Below are 17,587 nucleotides of genomic sequence, written 5' to 3'. Positions count from 1 at the left end.
GTTTCCTATTTTTAGGGGATTCAGTTATTTTAATTATGGACTGCACTGGTGGACTAAAAATTAGGATGAGAGTGTTAGTGGGGAGTTATTTTTACATGTTTAAATAATGTAACGTTTCCCTTCATTTCAATAATTCAATAATACAGAAGTATTGTGTTTCAAGCACGTACTCTGTTTCCTCTTAAAACTAACAACTAGTATCAAGAGCCTTCTTCTTGAGGGACCTGTGAGAAAAATCTGAAAGCATGGAAGGAGATTCAAGTTTTTCAGCAATGGCACCACCAATCTTCAATGGTGAAAATTATCAAATTTGGGCGGTACGAATGGAAGCCTATCTAGAAGCTCTGGATCTATGGGAAGCAATTGAAGAGGATTATGAAATTTCTATGCTACCTGGCAATCCAACTATAGCTCAAATCAAGAATCACAAAGACGAAAAAACTAAAAAAGCTAAGACAAAGGCATGCCTCTTTGCTGCAGTTTCACCAACAATTTTCACTCGAATTATGACTCTAAATTCAGCCAAAGCCATATGGGATTATCTCAAAGAAGAATATGATGGAGATGATCGAATCAAAGGCATGCAGGTGTTGAATCTCATTAGAGACTTTGAATTGCAAAAGATGAAGGAATCTGAAACTATCACAGAGTACTCTAAGAGGCTTCTGAACATAGCAAACAAAGTAAGATTACTTGGTTTTGAATTTAAGGACTCTCGTATTGTTGAAAAAGTTCTGGTTACCGTACTTGAAAGATTTGAAGCTACCATAACCACCTTAGAAAACACTAAGGATTTTTCAAATATCACCTTGGTAGAGTTGCTGAATTCCTTGCAGGCACAAGAACAACGAAGGGCTATGAGAGAACAAGGCTTTGTTGAGGAACCCTTGCCTGCTAAACATGAAGACAACTAGAAAAACAAAAAAAGAAACCAACACCCAAACAGCAAGGGAAAGTATCCTCCTTGCAAGCATTGCAACAAGATGGGTCATCCTCCATTCAAGTGTTGGAGAAGGCTTGACGCTAAATGCACCAAGTGCAATCAACTTGGGCATGAAGCTGTCATATGCAAAAACCAAAATCAGCAGTAGGGAGAAGATGCTCAAATGGCAAATGAAGAGGAGGAAGATCAACTTTTTGTTGCAACTTATTTTTTAACCAATGCTTCAAGCGAATCTTGGCTAATTGATAGTGGTTGTACTAACCACATGACGTTTGACAAAACACTCTTTAAAGATATGAGGCCAACTGATGTCACCAAAGTCAGAATAGGCAATGGTGATTATATCTCAGTCAGAGGAAAGGGGACAGTTGCAATTACAAGCTGTGCAGACACAAAATTTATTCCAGATGTTCTTTTTGTTCCTGAAATTGACCAGAATTTGTTAAGTGTTGGTCAACTGATTGAAAGAGGATTTAGAGTTGTTTTTGAAGACAAAAATTGTTTGATTAAAGATGCAGTTGGGCAAGATATGTTCAAGGTAAAAATGAAAGGGAAAAGTTTTGCTCTAAATCCATTGAAGGAGGAGCAAGCTACTTTCTCACTCAAAGAAAACGTGACAGAAATATGGCACAAAAGGCTTGGACATTATCATCATAAAGGGCTGCTGTAGTTGAGTGAAAAAAGGTTGGCAGTTGATGTTCCTGAGCTTGAGGATCGAATTTCTAATTGCAGAGCTTGTCAATTTGGCAAACAAAATCGAAAAGTTTTTCCAAAGGTAACTTGGAGAGCATGAAGGAAGCTGCAATTAATTCACACTGATGTTGCAGGTCCTCAAAGAACACCTTCATTAAAAGGTAATATTTATTATATTATATTTGTTGATGACTTCACCAGGATGTGTTGGATTATTTTCTTCAAATACAAATCAGAGGTAGCTCAAATTTTTTGGAAATTCAAAGTCAAAGTTGAGAATGAAACTGGTCTCAAAATTCAAAACTTGAGGTCAGACAATGGCAAAGAGTACACATCTGAAAAGTTTAATCAATTTTGTGAAGATTCTGGCATTGAACATCAACTTACTGCTCCTCATACCCCATAACAAAATGGGGTTAGTGAGAGGAGAAATAGATATATCCTGGAGATGACAAGATGCATGTTGTATGAGAAGAATTTACCAAAAACATTCTAGGCAGAGGCAGCAGGTACGACTGTTTTTCTTCAAAATAGACTTCCCACAAAGGTGTTGAAGGATCAAACACCATTTGAGGTCTGGTATGGTTACAAACCATCTTTGAAATTTCTTAAACTATTTGGTTGTTTGTGCTTCACTCATGTTCCGCAGCGCAAGCGAGATAAGCTAGATAAAAGAGCAGTAGCGGGAATTTTTGTAGGCCACAACACAGTTAGCAAAGCTTATAAAATCTTTCAACCGCAAACTGGAAAAATGGTTATTAGTAGGGATGTTCACTTTATGGAAGATGGAGAATGGAATTGGGATGATGCAAAGAAGACAGATCTAGCCTCTACAAATGTGAACTTCAAGTTTTCAGCTTCAGACAAAGAGCAAAATGAAGACGAAAGCTGGAAAAATGAATTGGTTGATGATGCTCCTGTAAGAGGTACTAGATCACTCTCTGATATTTATGAGAGGTGCAACGTTGCTGTTTGTGAACCTGCAAATTTTGGAGCAGCAGAGAAAGATCAAAATTGGATGGTTGCAATGAAGGAGGAGTTGTCTATGATTGAGAAGAACAAAACATGGGAACTTGTTGACAAACCCCAACGCAGAAAGGTAATTGGGGTAAAATGGGTATTTAGAACCAAGTTAAATGCTGATGGTTCAATCAATAAGCATAAAGCAAGGCTTGTAGTTAAGGGGTATGTACAAATTTTTGGTGTTGATTATTCTGACACATTTGCATCAGTTGCTAGACTTGATACAATCAGGTTACTTCTTGCTATCTCTGCACAACTTGGCTGGAAAGTGCATCAAATGGATGTCAAATCAACATTTCTTAATAGAATCCTTGAAGAAGAAATTTATGTTGAGCAACCTGAAGGTTTCATTGTGAAAGGCAAAGAAGACAAAGTCTATCATTTACACAAAGCTCTATATGGCCTAAAACAGACCCCAAGAGCTTGGTATAGTCGAATAAATGATTATTTGCTTGGCCTTGGCTTTGAAAGAAGTCTTTCAGAATCCACATTCTATGTTATACACAATAGCAATGAGATTCTTGTTGTTTCTCTTTATGTGGATGACCTTTTAATTACTGGTAGCAATGCAAAAATGATTGATGAGTTTAAACTAGATATGATGCAGGCTTTTGAAATGACTGATCTTGGTTTGATGACTTATTTTCTTGGAATGGAGATCAATCAAGAAAAAGACCAGGTCTTCATTTGTCAAAAGAAATATGCAAAGGAAATTCTAAAAAAATTCAGAATGGAGAATTGCAAAGAGACAAATACTCCTATGAATCAAAAGGAGAAGTTGTGCAAGGAAGATGGTACTGATAAAGTTGATGAAGGGTATTTTAGAAGTTTGATTGGTTGTTTGATGTATCTTACAACAAATCGTCCTGACATTTTGAATGTCGTGAATATTGTATCTAGATTTATGCATTGTGCAAGTGAACTTCATCTCAAGGCTGCAAAGAGAGTGATTCGTTATGTCAAAGGAGCAAGTGGTTTGGTGTTAAATTTACAAGGAGCAAGGACTTCAAGTTGGTTGGTTTCTCTGACAGTGATTGGGGAGGCTCTGTTGATGATATGAGGAGCACTTTAGGTCACTGTTTCACTATTGGATCTGCTGTTTTTTCGTGGAACTCAAAGAAACAAGAAACAGTGGCTCAATCCACTACTGAGGCAGAGTTTATTGTTGCAACAGGTGCTGTTAATCAAGCTTTGTGGCTGAGGAAGATTTTAATTGATCTTAATCTAGAGCAGCAGGAAAGTACAGAGATTCTTGTGGACAATCAAGTTGCAATTGCTATCTCTCATAATCCCGTTTTTCATGGAAAAACTAAACATTTTAACATCAAGTCATTCTTTTTAAGGGAAGTACAAAAACATGGAGATGTGACTCTTATTTACTGCAAAACAGAAGATCAAGTTGCAGATATTCTTACTAAACCATTGCCTACTTGCAAGTTTGAATTTTTAAGGTCAAGACTTGGTGTTTGCAACTCTTAAAGCAAGGAGGAGTGTTAAGAAAATGCTTTAAGAGCTTTTATTTTTAAATTAAATTGAGTCAAANGTTGTTTCCTATTTTTAGGGGATTCAGTTATTTTAATTATGGACTGCACTGGTGGACTAAAAATTAGGATGAGAGTGTTAGTGGGGAGTTATTTTTACGTGTTTAAATAATGTAACGTTTCCTTCATTTCAGTAATTCAATAACACAAAAGTATTCTGTTTCAAGCACGTACTCTTTTTCCTCTTAAAACTAACAAATCACCCTAAACAGTAACAAAACTTCAAGGGACTTAACTGCCCTAAATAGTAACAAGCCTTCAGGAAACATCTGTCCTCGAGAGGCAAACAACAACAGACCTACAGGGACTACACTACCCTACAGCGACTGGAATTAAAAGGCTAAAAGCCACAAACCTATAGGGACTCAATCACCCTAAGCAGTAACAAACATTCAAGGGACTTAATTGCCCTGAACATATGGGAGGCCTTCAGGAAACAAATGTCCTGCAGAGGCAAACAACAACAAACCTTCAGGGACTTCACTGCCCTGAGTAACAACAAAACTTCAAGGGACTTAACTGCCCTGAACATAAGGGAGGCCTTCAGAATAGAGAAGAAGATAGCGGAAGCAATAGAGGTAGGACTAGGTGTTGGTGCATCGGTGGCACAAGTGGCAGTGACGATGGCCGCAAAAGTGGTCGGCAACGGTGGCTGAAGATGGTGGTTGGATGGCAACACCGGAAAAATGCGAGACAAAAACCAGAGATTGTCCATTGAAGTATAAAGGCACAGACTTTTAGGGAGCTGTCGGTGGCGACAACAAAGGCAAAGTAGAAAAGGATCAGAAAACCTGCTCTGATACCATGTAAAGAAAGAAAATAGGAAAAAACTATCTTATTAATTTTGAATAAAATATGAGAAATATATACAAGAAAGAGAATCTATAATTCTGTTATTTTATCCCTATAAATATTCTATAATTATATTACTGTAATTATTCTATAATAATGTCACATTATTACTGCAAATCACCTATAATAATAACAATATATATTCTCGGATATGATTTATTTTCTAACACTAAATAAAAACGAAAACCTCAAAAAACCATTTATTAAATGAATAATAAATTTAAAGTTGAAAAAACTATAAAAGTGCAACATAATTTACTTCAATAGGATATTTAGTTAGAAAACGACTTCTTCAACTTAAGGGATCAGAATCAAATAATATGAAGATATTATTGCATGTCATTTATTCAATCATAATTCTACGCTAATAGTACTCAATTTTTTTTTGTCATTGTACTAAAAGCAAAAATCAACAATATTTAGTGTATAAGAAATATAATATAGAGTTAAATATATCTAATTATTTATAAAAAAATATGTTTTATTTCTGAATTAAATTATAAATAATTTTATTTCTAAATTTTATGAAGTCGTATGAAACATATTTTCTAATAAACAATATAGATAGGATTTATATTATAATTTATTATAGAACTCCGATATTATAAAGATACTCCATATATTATTTGTTGAAAAAGATATTCAAAAAATCAAAGAACAAAATAAAAATAATTTAATTTAAGAATAAAATATATTTTTAATAACTATTTTTTTTAAAAAATAATAATTTTATAATATATTAACAATTTACTAATAAGGTAATGTTAAAAGCATACTTAAAAGAAATACCTAAAACCCAAATGAAATTATACTTAAAGATTAGATATTTTTATTTTTGTACTAAAAACAAGATTTGGTAATAAATACTGTATAAAAAATAAGGATGACAACATAATGGACAAAAAGAGTTTTATTATCTCATTCTGATTTTTGAAGTAAGAAAATCATATTCATCCATATTTTTATACTCAACGAAAATACGTATGCACATGCTCATGTACACGTTTTCTTATTATTTTAATATTAATTAATTGTTTTTCATATAAAATATATGATATATTATCAAAATAATATATTTAATATCAAATATTTGAAAAAACTGATAATCATATAAATTTTAAATTAGAGTATTAAATGATAAATATATAAAAACGAATGAATTATATAAAATATTATGTTGTTATTCATGAATACATGTTCACAACAACTAAAAGAACCATTAATTTTAAAAATATTAATGAAATAAAGTTGACAAAATTAAAAATATATTTAATAAACTATAAAAAGAAGATATATTCAAGTTTAAAAATATTTTCAATTTTTCTTTACTTTATTTTTGTAATTATAATAAAATATTTCTTTACATTAGTAAAAATTATAATACACAACTTAAAAAGTATTTAAAAAACATTAAATTAATATTTTGAATTTAAATATAAATATTTTATTTTTTTAACTTCATAATAATGTTATTAAATTATTATATTAGTAAATAAAATATATTTATATAATTATGGTGTTAAAATTACATTCGTAAGAATGGAATGGGTGAATGTCTTTTGAAAAAGTGAGTTTAGTGTGTTCAAAAAAATATTTCCAAAATTAATTTAGTGCGTCCGAAAATTAAAATCCATACTATTGAGACACGGAGAAATTTTATAAGCGGTAAGAAAATAAAAATAATTATATAAAAATGTTAAAACTATATATTATATGACAGAAAAATAAAGGTAAAAATATTAAAAAGTAAAAATATTAAATATGTGTTTTAAAAAAATTTAACACATCATTAAGCGAAATTGTATAAAGAAAAAAAAAAAATTTAAAAACATGATAAGATAGAAAATATGTTGAAGACTTAGAAAAATTTTTCTATTTGTTAAACCGTTGAAAAGTAATAAAAATTGTTTAAACAAAGTAAAAGACTCTTTAAATAAAACAAAAATTAAAGATGAAATAGAATAAAGAATTTAAGGTTTTTTATATTATCTTCTATAAATGAAAGGTAAATAAACATACTAAAGAAAATAGAAATAATTAAATGTAACCTAAAATTCATTTGATTAATTAAAATTGATAATATATTATTTCAACATTAAAAAGGTGTTATAAAAATTGTAATAATATGAGTAAATTTTATAAAAATACAATAAGTAAAATAATTTTAAAAAAAGAAAAAAGTGACTAAAAAGAAATTATTATATATATATATATATATATATTATTATGAAAAAAGTAATATAAATTATAATTAAGATTAAAAATATTTAAATAATTTTCATTCTAAAAAAAAATCTGAAACCCTTATTTATTTCTCTCTTATTCTTCATTTCTCTTGACTCTTTCTCATTGACCTCTTTTCTTCTAACTTTCTTTCTCATTTTTTTAGGGTTAAATATGTTTTTAGTCCTTATACTTTGGGCGATTTTGGTTTTAGTCCCTCTTTCAAACTAAGGTATAATTTAGTTCTTCAACTTTAGAAAACTCTGGTTTTAGTTCTTTTTACCAAATTTTTTTAACTTTATTTGTTGTTTCAAACGCGTTTCTCAGTTAACATTGAAGCAAAAATGTGTCAAATAATATAAACAATCCAAATGCTATAATGAAATGTGCTTGAAACAACAAATAAAATTAAAAAAATTTGATAAAAAAGACTAAAACCAGAGTTTTCTAAAGTTGAAGGACTAAATTGTACCTTAGTTTGAAAGAATGACTAAAACCAAAATCGTCCCAAAGTATAGGACTAAAAACATATTTAACCCTTTTTTTTATTATCTCATCATATTTATTTACTTATCTCATTTCATATTCAGTTATAAAAGCTAAATATTGTCCATGAATCTAGTCAATAACTTTTTATCAAAATAAAAACAAATTAAAAAAAAATACTCGTAGGGACTAAAAAGATAACATATTTTACCTGATTTTTAATATATTTTAAATCAGATTAAAATTATCCTAGGAACCTATACATAACCCGTTGCAACGAAATTGTTTTTACCCATTTAAAACGGGTCGGATCGGATCGGGTCGCTGAACTATTGTTTTACTTTGCGGTGTCTGATAGGTCGGGCGCCCTTTCTCTTGGGTCTATAATAGCACGGTATAAATACCAGTTAAATAAAAGCAATACGTTAAACGCGGTGAAAAAGTGGAGGTTTATGACCCGATTTGGATGGCGGAAAAAATTGCGAAGAGAGGTTGCTATGGTCGACGGTGTTAACTCTCCGACGCGAAGGTGAGTGATAAATTTTCTCTTTTGCTTCTTCACCAGGTCCTGTGTTGGTTTAGGTTCATTCTTCTTCATAATAAATCATGTGCACATTTTTCAATTTCAAATGACCAAAGTCCCTTTTTTCTTTCGTGGGTCGATTTTATTATCATGTAATCCAATACTGATATAAATTGCATACGGGTGTTGTTTCGTTTTCTTGGACTGGATAGGACTGAAATCAATCTGAATTTTGTTGCCAAGATCAATAACAAAGGCTTCGCATGATTTATGAACCCTAAAATGCTGCCAAAACGTAAACTTCTCTTTAACTCAATTTTCGGTTTTGTGATAAGGAAATCATTCAGGCTTCCAACTTGGCTTTCAGTGTTTGGTTTTTGATAGGTTCTTTTGGAGATATTATTAGGTGGACCTGAACCAGATGGGTCTTTTGATCTTAATATGATTCTTAATCAATTGTTAATAATTCGTTCTTGTAAATTGTGATATTTGAATTTGTGTTGTATAAACATTGGTTCCTGATGGTCATCCAAGACCACCTAACAATTACTCATTCAGATTTGTATTTAGTTTTGAATTTTAGGTTTGAGAGTGGCATGGATTCTCCTTTGCTGCATGTCAAGTGCGTTTTCTATAAACTATGCTCTGGTTTACATTAACAAACCTGACACATAGCAAGGAGAACTGTAAAATAAAAGAACTATGTGCATATATATAGTATTAAGTGGATAGAGAGAGAAAATATCTATTATATTTTTCCGATATTATCTCCGTTATTATCTCCATTATTATCTCCCGTTATTTACGGTAATGTTATATGAAAATACTTTATTCATTATTTATTTAACAAACTAAATAATATTTTCTTTTATAATAATGAAATAATTTTTAAAAAAATTATGTAATCTTTTACTATTTTTTTTATAATATATATTTTCTTTATTATCACTCCTGCACACTCTTTCTCTATTATCATCCGATATAAACAAAACTAATCCTTGCTCCATGAAATTAGCTCCTATATCTTAGTTTCCTGCAAGGACAAGCTGTGTAAGTTTAGAAAACCAACTGCTCTTTCTGAATCCATAGCCATTAAATATTGTGTTAGACAGAGGTGTATAAATAAAGGAAGTGCCTCAGTGGAAATGACCATTTGTTTTAACCGAAAATGTTAGTTTTCAGTGTTTAGTGTCAACTAAACATTAGGGGTTTAGGTGTGAAAGGCCCATATTACTAAGGGTAAAGTGTATTTTGACTTTACGATTTTAATTTCTACTTATCAATTCCATCTTGGGAGTCTAATGGCCTTTCAATGCTTCATTTTTCTGTAGGAGCAAGTAAGATCAACGCTAACAGTCTGTTATTAGTGAGAAGGCCTCAAAACTATTATACCAGACATTTGCAAGGTATGCTATAATTGTTTGGATATTCAAGGGTATTTATTGTTTGTGTCCTTGTAACTCGCAAGGTAGGCTTAATAGAAAATTGGAGTTATATTTTTGTGGAGATATGCCTTTTTTGCAATGGATTGGTCTTGACAGAAAAAATAAGATTTATAAATTAATTTAATTTGATAAAATTTTTCGTGATTTATATATTTGATAAATACTGTCTGTCTTACCATACAAACACAGTTATCTTTCTTTCTAGACAAATTCTAAGTTGAGAAACCCTCCCAAGTATATCTCCATGGGGAAATTGGTTCCCATTGATAGATCTATTAGGTTTTAAATTTATGGTTCAGACTGTTTTCCCTCATTTCTTTGTTCTGTCCTCATATGTCCATGTCCCCTTCTTTCAATCACATCTCAGCCATCCTTCTCAACTTCAACGATGCTCATCATAAACCATGACTACGCCAATACATTGAAAAAATACCAACATATTGATTGCATGATTTCATCAATCTATACAAAATAACTTGCTCACATGTAAAAGGCATTCCTCCCCCCACCCCGTCCATGTCAAGACATTATGAAATTTAAGAGGAAGAGAAGAGGGTTGTGGAATGATTGTTGATTGTGGGGAGGGTGAACGGTAAATGAGGGAGATCAGATAGCACCTATAGTGCCAATGAAACTTTAGCATGGGAACTTGAGGTTTCCCCTTGGGAATCATACTTGTGACCTTGACTTTGATGCCAATTGTTAAATTGAGTGCTTACTACTAGGCCAAAAGTTATAGTTAATAGTTAGAATGCAACTCTTTTTTTCCTAAGAGCATAGCAATCCAAGTGTTATGATTGGATTATGACTTCATTCATCTAAACTATGCCACATGACAATTGATAAACCTTGCAACATAGAGGACAAATTTAATTTAGTTTGTTTGATAGAAAAGAAATAAGGAGAGAGAAATAAAAAGCCAGGGCTCCAACTAGCACTTTCCCACTTTATTTTTCATTTCTTTTCTACTCTTGTCTTTGTCTCTCTCCTCATCTCTTTGTTTTTCTTCAACCAAACGTCTTTAACTTCCATTATTTTTCTCACCTTTTTTAGTCATCATTTTTGTTTCCATCCGCCTATATCTAACATGGCATTAGAGTTTGAGTGTTTGGGATGAATGAGTTTACTCTTGGAGGGAGGTGATGTCATATTGATGCAATGGACATTCAGAGGAATGGTCACTAACATTTGAGGAAGAGTTAAAGTACCTTGAGGTTGTTTCCTATGAGAATCAGACATGATAGTTCATGGCATTAGAGTTTGAGTGTTTGGGGTGAATGAGTTTACTGTTGGAGGTGATTTCATATTGATGGAATGGACATTCAGAGGAATGTTCACTAACATTTGAGGAAGAGTTAAGTACCTTGAGGTTGTTTCCTATGAGAATCAGACTTGATATTTCAGGGGAACTGAAGAGGAGATGAAGAAAATCCAATCGGTTTCTCAACCTTCATTAATTTTTGAGAAAAAGCCAAACCAAACCAATCAAATTATAGGTTTAGATGATTGAGCTTATTAATATAAAATAAAATAAATAAAAAACTCTGGAATTTTCTCTGAATTTAGTTATGATTGTTTGACATATGCTGACATGCATAAGTTTGGATTGGATATTTTGGGCTTCATATACTCATAGCTGATCTTGGAGTCAATCATTGAATTACACTTTTAAAATCTAAACTAAACTTGTAGTTCAATCCAATTATAAATTTTCCTTTTCAGTTTAGATTTAACTGTTGAAGTCATAAGGTCAGCCCCAATGCATGACTACCCCTAGTTGTTTGTGATGTTCTCTCAATTGACATGTCAACCTTTTTTGCATGCATGTGAAACTCCTCTTTAGCATACTTGCTCATAAATTGGGCCACGACACTTCAGTCCACAAACCTTAATTTTCACTTTGTAAGGGAATTGTTATTCTCACACCAAATTAGTTTATATGTTCATTCCCGGACTTCTAAAAAGAGATTGACAGAATTATTTTGACGAAAATACCTCTTTGTTGTGTATTATGTAATTACACCCCCCTATTAACTAAAGGAAAATATATTCCATTGTTTACCTCAATAGGATCTCTGCAATATGCAAAATGGTCAACTATTTTTGTTGCTTTCTAAAAGGAATTCGGGAGGTGAACTGAACAAAATTGGATGGAAGAATAACATAGCTTCCTTGTGATAACTTTCCTTGTCTATGGTCCAACAAATCTCAGAACATGCTTCCTTCTTATCTCACCCATTTTTTTAACGACAAAGCTTTGGTGTTGTTTTCAAATCAAAATTTGAGTATTTTACCTCAAAAATATGCCATGACATTTGGAATTCTTTATCAGGCATGTTACCGAAATGAAATTCCAATTCTGATTAAAATACCAACAATCAACAACATCTGTGGTAGTTTTTATAAGTTTTTATCTTTTTGTTAATGTCTCAATCCCTGCATTATTTACATTAATCATATTTGCTTGATGCTCTTGACAGTGTCATATCTACTTGTGGCCACCAAACAATATTTCTAACCTTTATTTATAGGTGTGATTGTTTTGCAGACATGAAGAAATAAAAAATTGCAAGTTGAGTCAAAAGTTTAACAATAAAACAATCGCAAATAAATCATTACAGCGAAGTTGGGCCAGAAGACCTTTTATGGCCCTCGACGCATCAACCTTTGAAACCTTAACCCCTTCCCGCTTCATTTCCTTCACAATACCCCATCCATCATTTTCCAATACTCCTCTTCGAGTTGCTGTGCTCGACTCACCACTCCAACCTAATGATGTGCCTCAAGTTGGTGCCATGTTGGTCCCTGAAGGTCGAGAAATTGATTGGATCTTCTCCACTGAATTGGGTCATCTCCAACTCCTCTTAAGTTCCCCTGAAATATCACGTTTGATTCTCATTGGAAACAACTTCATGGAAGGTACTTTACCTTTTACCCCACATGTTTATCACCGTCCCTTGGAGTGTTCATTGCACCTACAGGGTTTTGAGGTTTGGTCAAAGCCTCTTCTTTTGGCCCTTTCTCCCAAATCTTTGTTCAAAAGGGGGATTCCTGAGATACCCATTTTGAGTTATGTGGATAACTTGGTTTCTTGTATGGTGGTTCATCAGTGTGCTGGGATACATGTTGGTGAAATGTTGGTTGAGGATGTTGAAATTGAAAATGGGGGTGGGGTTTTGCATCATGGGAGGGAGTTTAGGAGGAGGTTGAGGTTCAAGAGGATGCCTAATTTGATTCAGACTGAAATTTGTATTGTTCCAGTCAAAGGCGGCGATTGTTTGGATGGTGTTTGCATTGGTGGTAATGTGGGATTTGTGCCTTATCTTAAGGTTTTGGTGCACCCTTACCTGGGGCCTATGGTGGCTGGTCTTGTGTTGAATAGTGAATATGTAGCGCAGCGGATTCAAAATGGGTTTAAACCAAAGGCTTTGTGCCTTGGGGTTGGAGGTGGGGCTTTGACAACTTTTTTGAGAACTCAATTGGGATTTGTGGTCATGGCTGTAGATAGTGATAGGGAGGTTTTGAGGGTGGCACGGGAATATTTTGGATTGGAAGAAAGTAAATTTATTCATGTAGTTGTTGGGGATGCCTTTGAATCTTTGAAGAAGCTTGTCGAAGATGAGGGCAATGGTAAATTTGATGTTATTATGGTTGATTTAGATTCAAGCGATATAAAGAATGGTGTAAGTTCTCCGCCAGTAGAATTTGTTAGAAAGGATGTTCTTCTTGCTGCTAAATTGGTTCTTTGTGAGTTTGGAATTCTTGCTATCAATGTCATTCCTCCCAGCAGGTACTTCTATGACAACTTGGTCAGTCATATTAAGGAAGTCTTTCACGAGCTGTATAAGATAGATGTAGGAAATGGTGAAAATTTTGTTCTTATTGCCACTGCATCACCTCTTGTGTTTTTAGCTGGGGATTGTGTTAATTCTTTTCTTATGCGACTGAAATCTATTATTCCAGAAGCATATTTGAAATCGATAACAAAGATCTGATGTCTCACTTGTTGAGGAAAATAGCGCTTTTTGGATATTATCATTCTCCTCTGTAAGACTAATAGGTGATGATGTTTCAGTAGTTTTGATCCAATGATACAAAATGCAGAGAGTTTCTCTGATGCGCCTCAGGTCCAGTGTGGAGGAGAATCATCTTTAAAACTACCGTGCAAACACTGAAATTACATTCATATCAGTGGCTTTACATCTTGCTCTGGATCCAATTGCTTCAGTAAGGTACATATACCGTTTCTTAATTATTGCTCTGAAACTTTAGTGAATGTGAAATTGTGGAGGTTTAGTCGTGGTTTTTGATATCTTTCTGAAGGAGTTACATCAGCTACCAACTAGTATGGAAGGATGAAATCTTTGAACAATTTGCAGATTTTGAAACAATTAATAATAATGATAGTTCTAAAGATTGCACTTACTATCTTTTATACAATTCAGATACTTCTAATCTGCAATTTTATTTTATTTTTCTTATGTTGTTATGATTAAAACAAAGGAAGTGCTTCCCGTACATCTTATTTATTTGTCCTTTTTTTTTTTTATGTAAAACTTCATATTCACCCTGCTGTTTTTTAAATTACTGCATGGACAAAGGCATATCTAAGGTACCCGTAAGTGGAATCAAAGGTAACCTTGAATATGATTTTGGCATCAGAGTTATGAATAAAATATAGAAGAGCAGATAGTCACATCAATTTTCTGAACAGGATAAAAAAGACAAGAGTAGACTTTGAGCTTGTTCAACAGGATACCTAAGATTAAACAGATTGTGACGGTTGAGCATCTGTTTTCCAGCATTTGTTTATTTCCCAAGAAAGCCAATTGTGTTTGTGTTGTGGAACAATATTTATCAAATAAAAAAAACTACAAAGGAGAGACACTGTTTTGTTTCTGTCATAATGTCCTGCGTAATAATTCACAGTTATGGTTGGCACAACAAAACAATAATTTATTTACATACACTATTGACCCTGATACAATTGTTCTGATTTGTTTCTTTCCTGGACAATGTCAGTGATGAACAACATTTTGTGTTTGGGAAGATGCATGGATTCTCCACTGTTGATGGCTTTGTGGAGATAAGCAACTGCATGGCAGAGATGATTAAATACGTGGCAAATGAACCGTCCGCTGGTCTTTTCTTTATTCAACAGCACACACAAAATGCAGTGCCCAATATCATGAAACTGAAGAAGAACGTTAGTGATAAGAGTCGTGAAACAACTCTGCACACAGAAGATTTGGAGGACTCAGTCACAATGGTGAGATCAATGAAAGACTGTGGATTCCCCATAGCTGACGAGATGATTGTAGACATTAAAAAATCCCTTATAACGATAACTTCAAAGAAACCAAACCGATGGTTAACCCATCGGCCGACATCAAATTTTCAGGCTCAGAGAGCTAACTTTTCAAAACAGAACTCATACAGTCCAAAGGGGTCACAACTTGATTCTATGGGAATGGGAAATTCCAGCGCTGAGAAGCCACAGCTGCACCTTAGCGTGTCATTACCAGATGCATCTGCAAACACTAATACATTTTCACAAGCAGACAAGAAGCCCCCATCAAGCCAGGTTGAAGATGAATCTCGATCTGAAGCAGATGATATTGGGGAAAAGTTATTGTCAGTATCAGAAAAATATGATGACTTCAAAGCATGTAAACAAGCTAAGCTGGAGGAGTGGCTTGAAGGAACAAGCAACAATGGGGAGAATTCTCTACCAGGTGATGAGAAAAGGCTGAGAAATAAATGAAAATATTCAGATAAGGATTTATCTTTTATATAGCTTGTTTTTCAAAATAATGATTTAGGCTGTGTATAATGTGTGCAGTATCTAATCACATGTACTTTGAACAATGAGACTGGTTGCATAATCAGTAAGTGAAACCATTAATTCCATTTTTTTCAGTTTCCGATTGTCAACATCTAAGCTATGTTCGCTCGTTAACGCTGCATCACCGACTACTTACACCGATTTTCAAAACTGCCTAACCCTAAACGCTTCTCGAAGTAGAAGAATTAACATTTCAGTTACAGAGGGAACATTCAAACCGGTACTCACACTAGATAAGGATTAAACTTCGAATCATGCAGCATGAAACAGAAACAGGTTACCATTCAATCATAAAAGATCACATTTCGGAAAGAATACATCTCAATTTTGTAAAATTACCTCAACGAAATAATTTAAATAAAACCTGAACATATTTTTAATTTACCTCAACGGAAAGGATGTTTATTTTCAACATCCTCAACCAACATTTCACCAACATGTATCCCAGCACACTGATGAACCACCACACTAGAAACCAAGTTATCCACATAACTCAAAATGGGTATCTCAGGAATCCCCCTTTTGAACAAAGATTTGGGAGAAAGGGCCAAAAGAAGAGGCTTTGACCAAACCTCAAAACCCTGTAGGTGCAATGAACACTCCAAGGGACGGTGATAAACATGTGGGGTAAAAGGTAAAGTACCTTCCATGAAGTTGTTTCCAATGAGAATCAAACGTGATATTTCAGGGGAACTTAAGAGGAGTTGGAGATGACCCAATTCAGTGGAGAAGATCCAATCAATTTCTCGACCTTCAGGGACCAACATGGCACCAACTTGAGGCACATCATTAGGTTGGAGTGGTGAGTCGAGCACAGCAACTCGAAGAGGAGTATTGGAAAATGATGGATGGGGTATTGTGAAGGAAATGAAGCGGGAAGGGGTTAAGGTTTCAAAGGTTGATGCGTCGAGGGCCATAAAAGGTCTTCTGGCCCAACTTCGCTGTAATGATTTATTTGCGATTGTTTTATTGTTAAACTTTTGACTCAACTTGCAATTTTTTATTTCTTCATGTCTGCAAAACAATCACACCTATAAATAAAGGTTAGAAATATTGTTTGGTGACCACAAGTAGATATGACACTGTCAAGAGCATCAAGCAAATATGATTAATGTAAATAATGCAGGGATTGAGACATTAACAAAAAGATAAAACTTATAAAAACTACCACAGATGTTGTTGATTGTTGGTATTTTAATCAGAATTGGAATTTCATTTCGGTAACATGCCTGATAAAGAATTCCAAATGTCATGGCATATTTTTGAGGTAAAATACTCAAATTTTGATTTGAAAACAACACCAAAGCTTTGTCGTTAAAAACAATGTATATATATATATATATATATATATATTGTAAGAATCTGAAAATGGGATTAAAGGGCTGATCAGAGTACTCTGCTAATTGAACCAAATTTTATAATTAAATCACCTCAACAAGTATAATTAGACTTTATATTTAAAGTGTTGGTTCATTCTGCTCAAGTATTTTATCTCTCTACAATCCTGTTCATCAAATTTCTCTACCTTCTCTCTAAATTCCATCTTCCCTAAGCTGAGCTTCGTTTCAACCAGTCAATTCCCTGTTCTTCCACTGGTAAGATGTTTTCTTCTCTTCCGTACAAATTGGGGCTGTAAGTCTACACCAAATCATGGTTGCATGTGTATTCTTCTTTTCTATTTCAAATTTTAGCTCCAATTAGGCTCTAAAATCTTTCTCCTATCCTAAATTAGTGAATTGTAGCTGATTCTAGAGTTTCTCTGTGGTGCAAGGAGTAGTTAAATCATCTTTGAGTTGAGCAGTTTAATTCTTAGGTAAGGGAAGTTAGGAGTTGTCTTATATTGATAATTTTGATGTTGCATGAAATGAATTCAGTTTGATGTGGAAAAGCAATGATTTTATGAACTGTTTTGTTATTGGTACTGTTTGCATTGGAATGAACAAATGTATGTGAGAACTGAATTGTGTAATGTTGTATGAAAGTGAAACTGTGAACTGTAATTAGGAATTCATA

The 17,587-nt window shown here is 33.4% G+C and overlaps 3 protein-coding genes across 8 annotated transcripts; 2 read left to right on the top strand and 1 right to left on the bottom strand.

Moving 5' to 3' along the window:
• Positions 1–245: 245 nt before the first annotated feature.
• On the top strand, positions 246–914 carry LOC106770111. Its single transcript, XM_014655938.1, has one exon. The coding sequence runs from the start codon at positions 246–248 to the stop codon at positions 912–914; it is 669 nt and encodes a 222-aa protein (XP_014511424.1).
• Positions 915–8,076: 7,162 nt separating this feature from the next.
• On the top strand, positions 8,077–14,889 carry LOC106772350 (methyltransferase-like protein 13). 6 transcript variants are annotated; one of them, XR_002669449.1, is made up of 5 exons: positions 8,080–8,290; positions 9,616–9,690; positions 12,261–13,519; positions 13,834–13,961; positions 14,752–14,889. XR_002669449.1 is itself a non-coding variant. In XM_014658719.2 (3 exons), the coding sequence occupies exon 3, from the start codon at positions 12,375–12,377 to the stop codon at positions 13,722–13,724; it is 1,350 nt and encodes a 449-aa protein (XP_014514205.1). In that variant the 5' UTR covers positions 8,077–8,290; positions 9,616–9,690; positions 12,278–12,374; the 3' UTR covers positions 13,725–13,948. The 6 variants fall into 6 exon arrangements, 3 of the variants coding, with proteins under 3 accessions (XP_014514205.1, XP_022641385.1, XP_014514204.1); XR_002669448.1 differs by having other exon boundaries at positions 13,808–13,961; XR_002669447.1 differs by having other exon boundaries at positions 13,805–13,961.
• A 243-nt stretch (positions 14,890–15,132) lies between these two features.
• On the bottom strand, positions 15,133–17,156 carry LOC106772352. Its single transcript, XM_022784758.1, has 2 exons — positions 16,218–17,156; positions 15,133–15,332 (listed from the first exon to the last, which is right to left on the bottom strand). The coding sequence occupies exons 1-2, from the start codon at positions 16,489–16,491 to the stop codon at positions 15,133–15,135; spliced, it is 474 nt and encodes a 157-aa protein (XP_022640479.1). The 5' UTR covers positions 16,492–17,156.
• Between the last annotated feature and the right edge of the window lie 431 nt (positions 17,157–17,587).

The sequence above is a fragment of the Vigna radiata genome, chromosome 8 (genome assembly GCF_000741045.1).
Source record: "Vigna radiata var. radiata cultivar VC1973A chromosome 8, Vradiata_ver6, whole genome shotgun sequence".
Lineage (NCBI taxonomy): Eukaryota > Viridiplantae > Streptophyta > Magnoliopsida > Fabales > Fabaceae > Vigna > Vigna radiata.
This window is presented reverse-complemented; position numbering and strand designations above follow the sequence as displayed.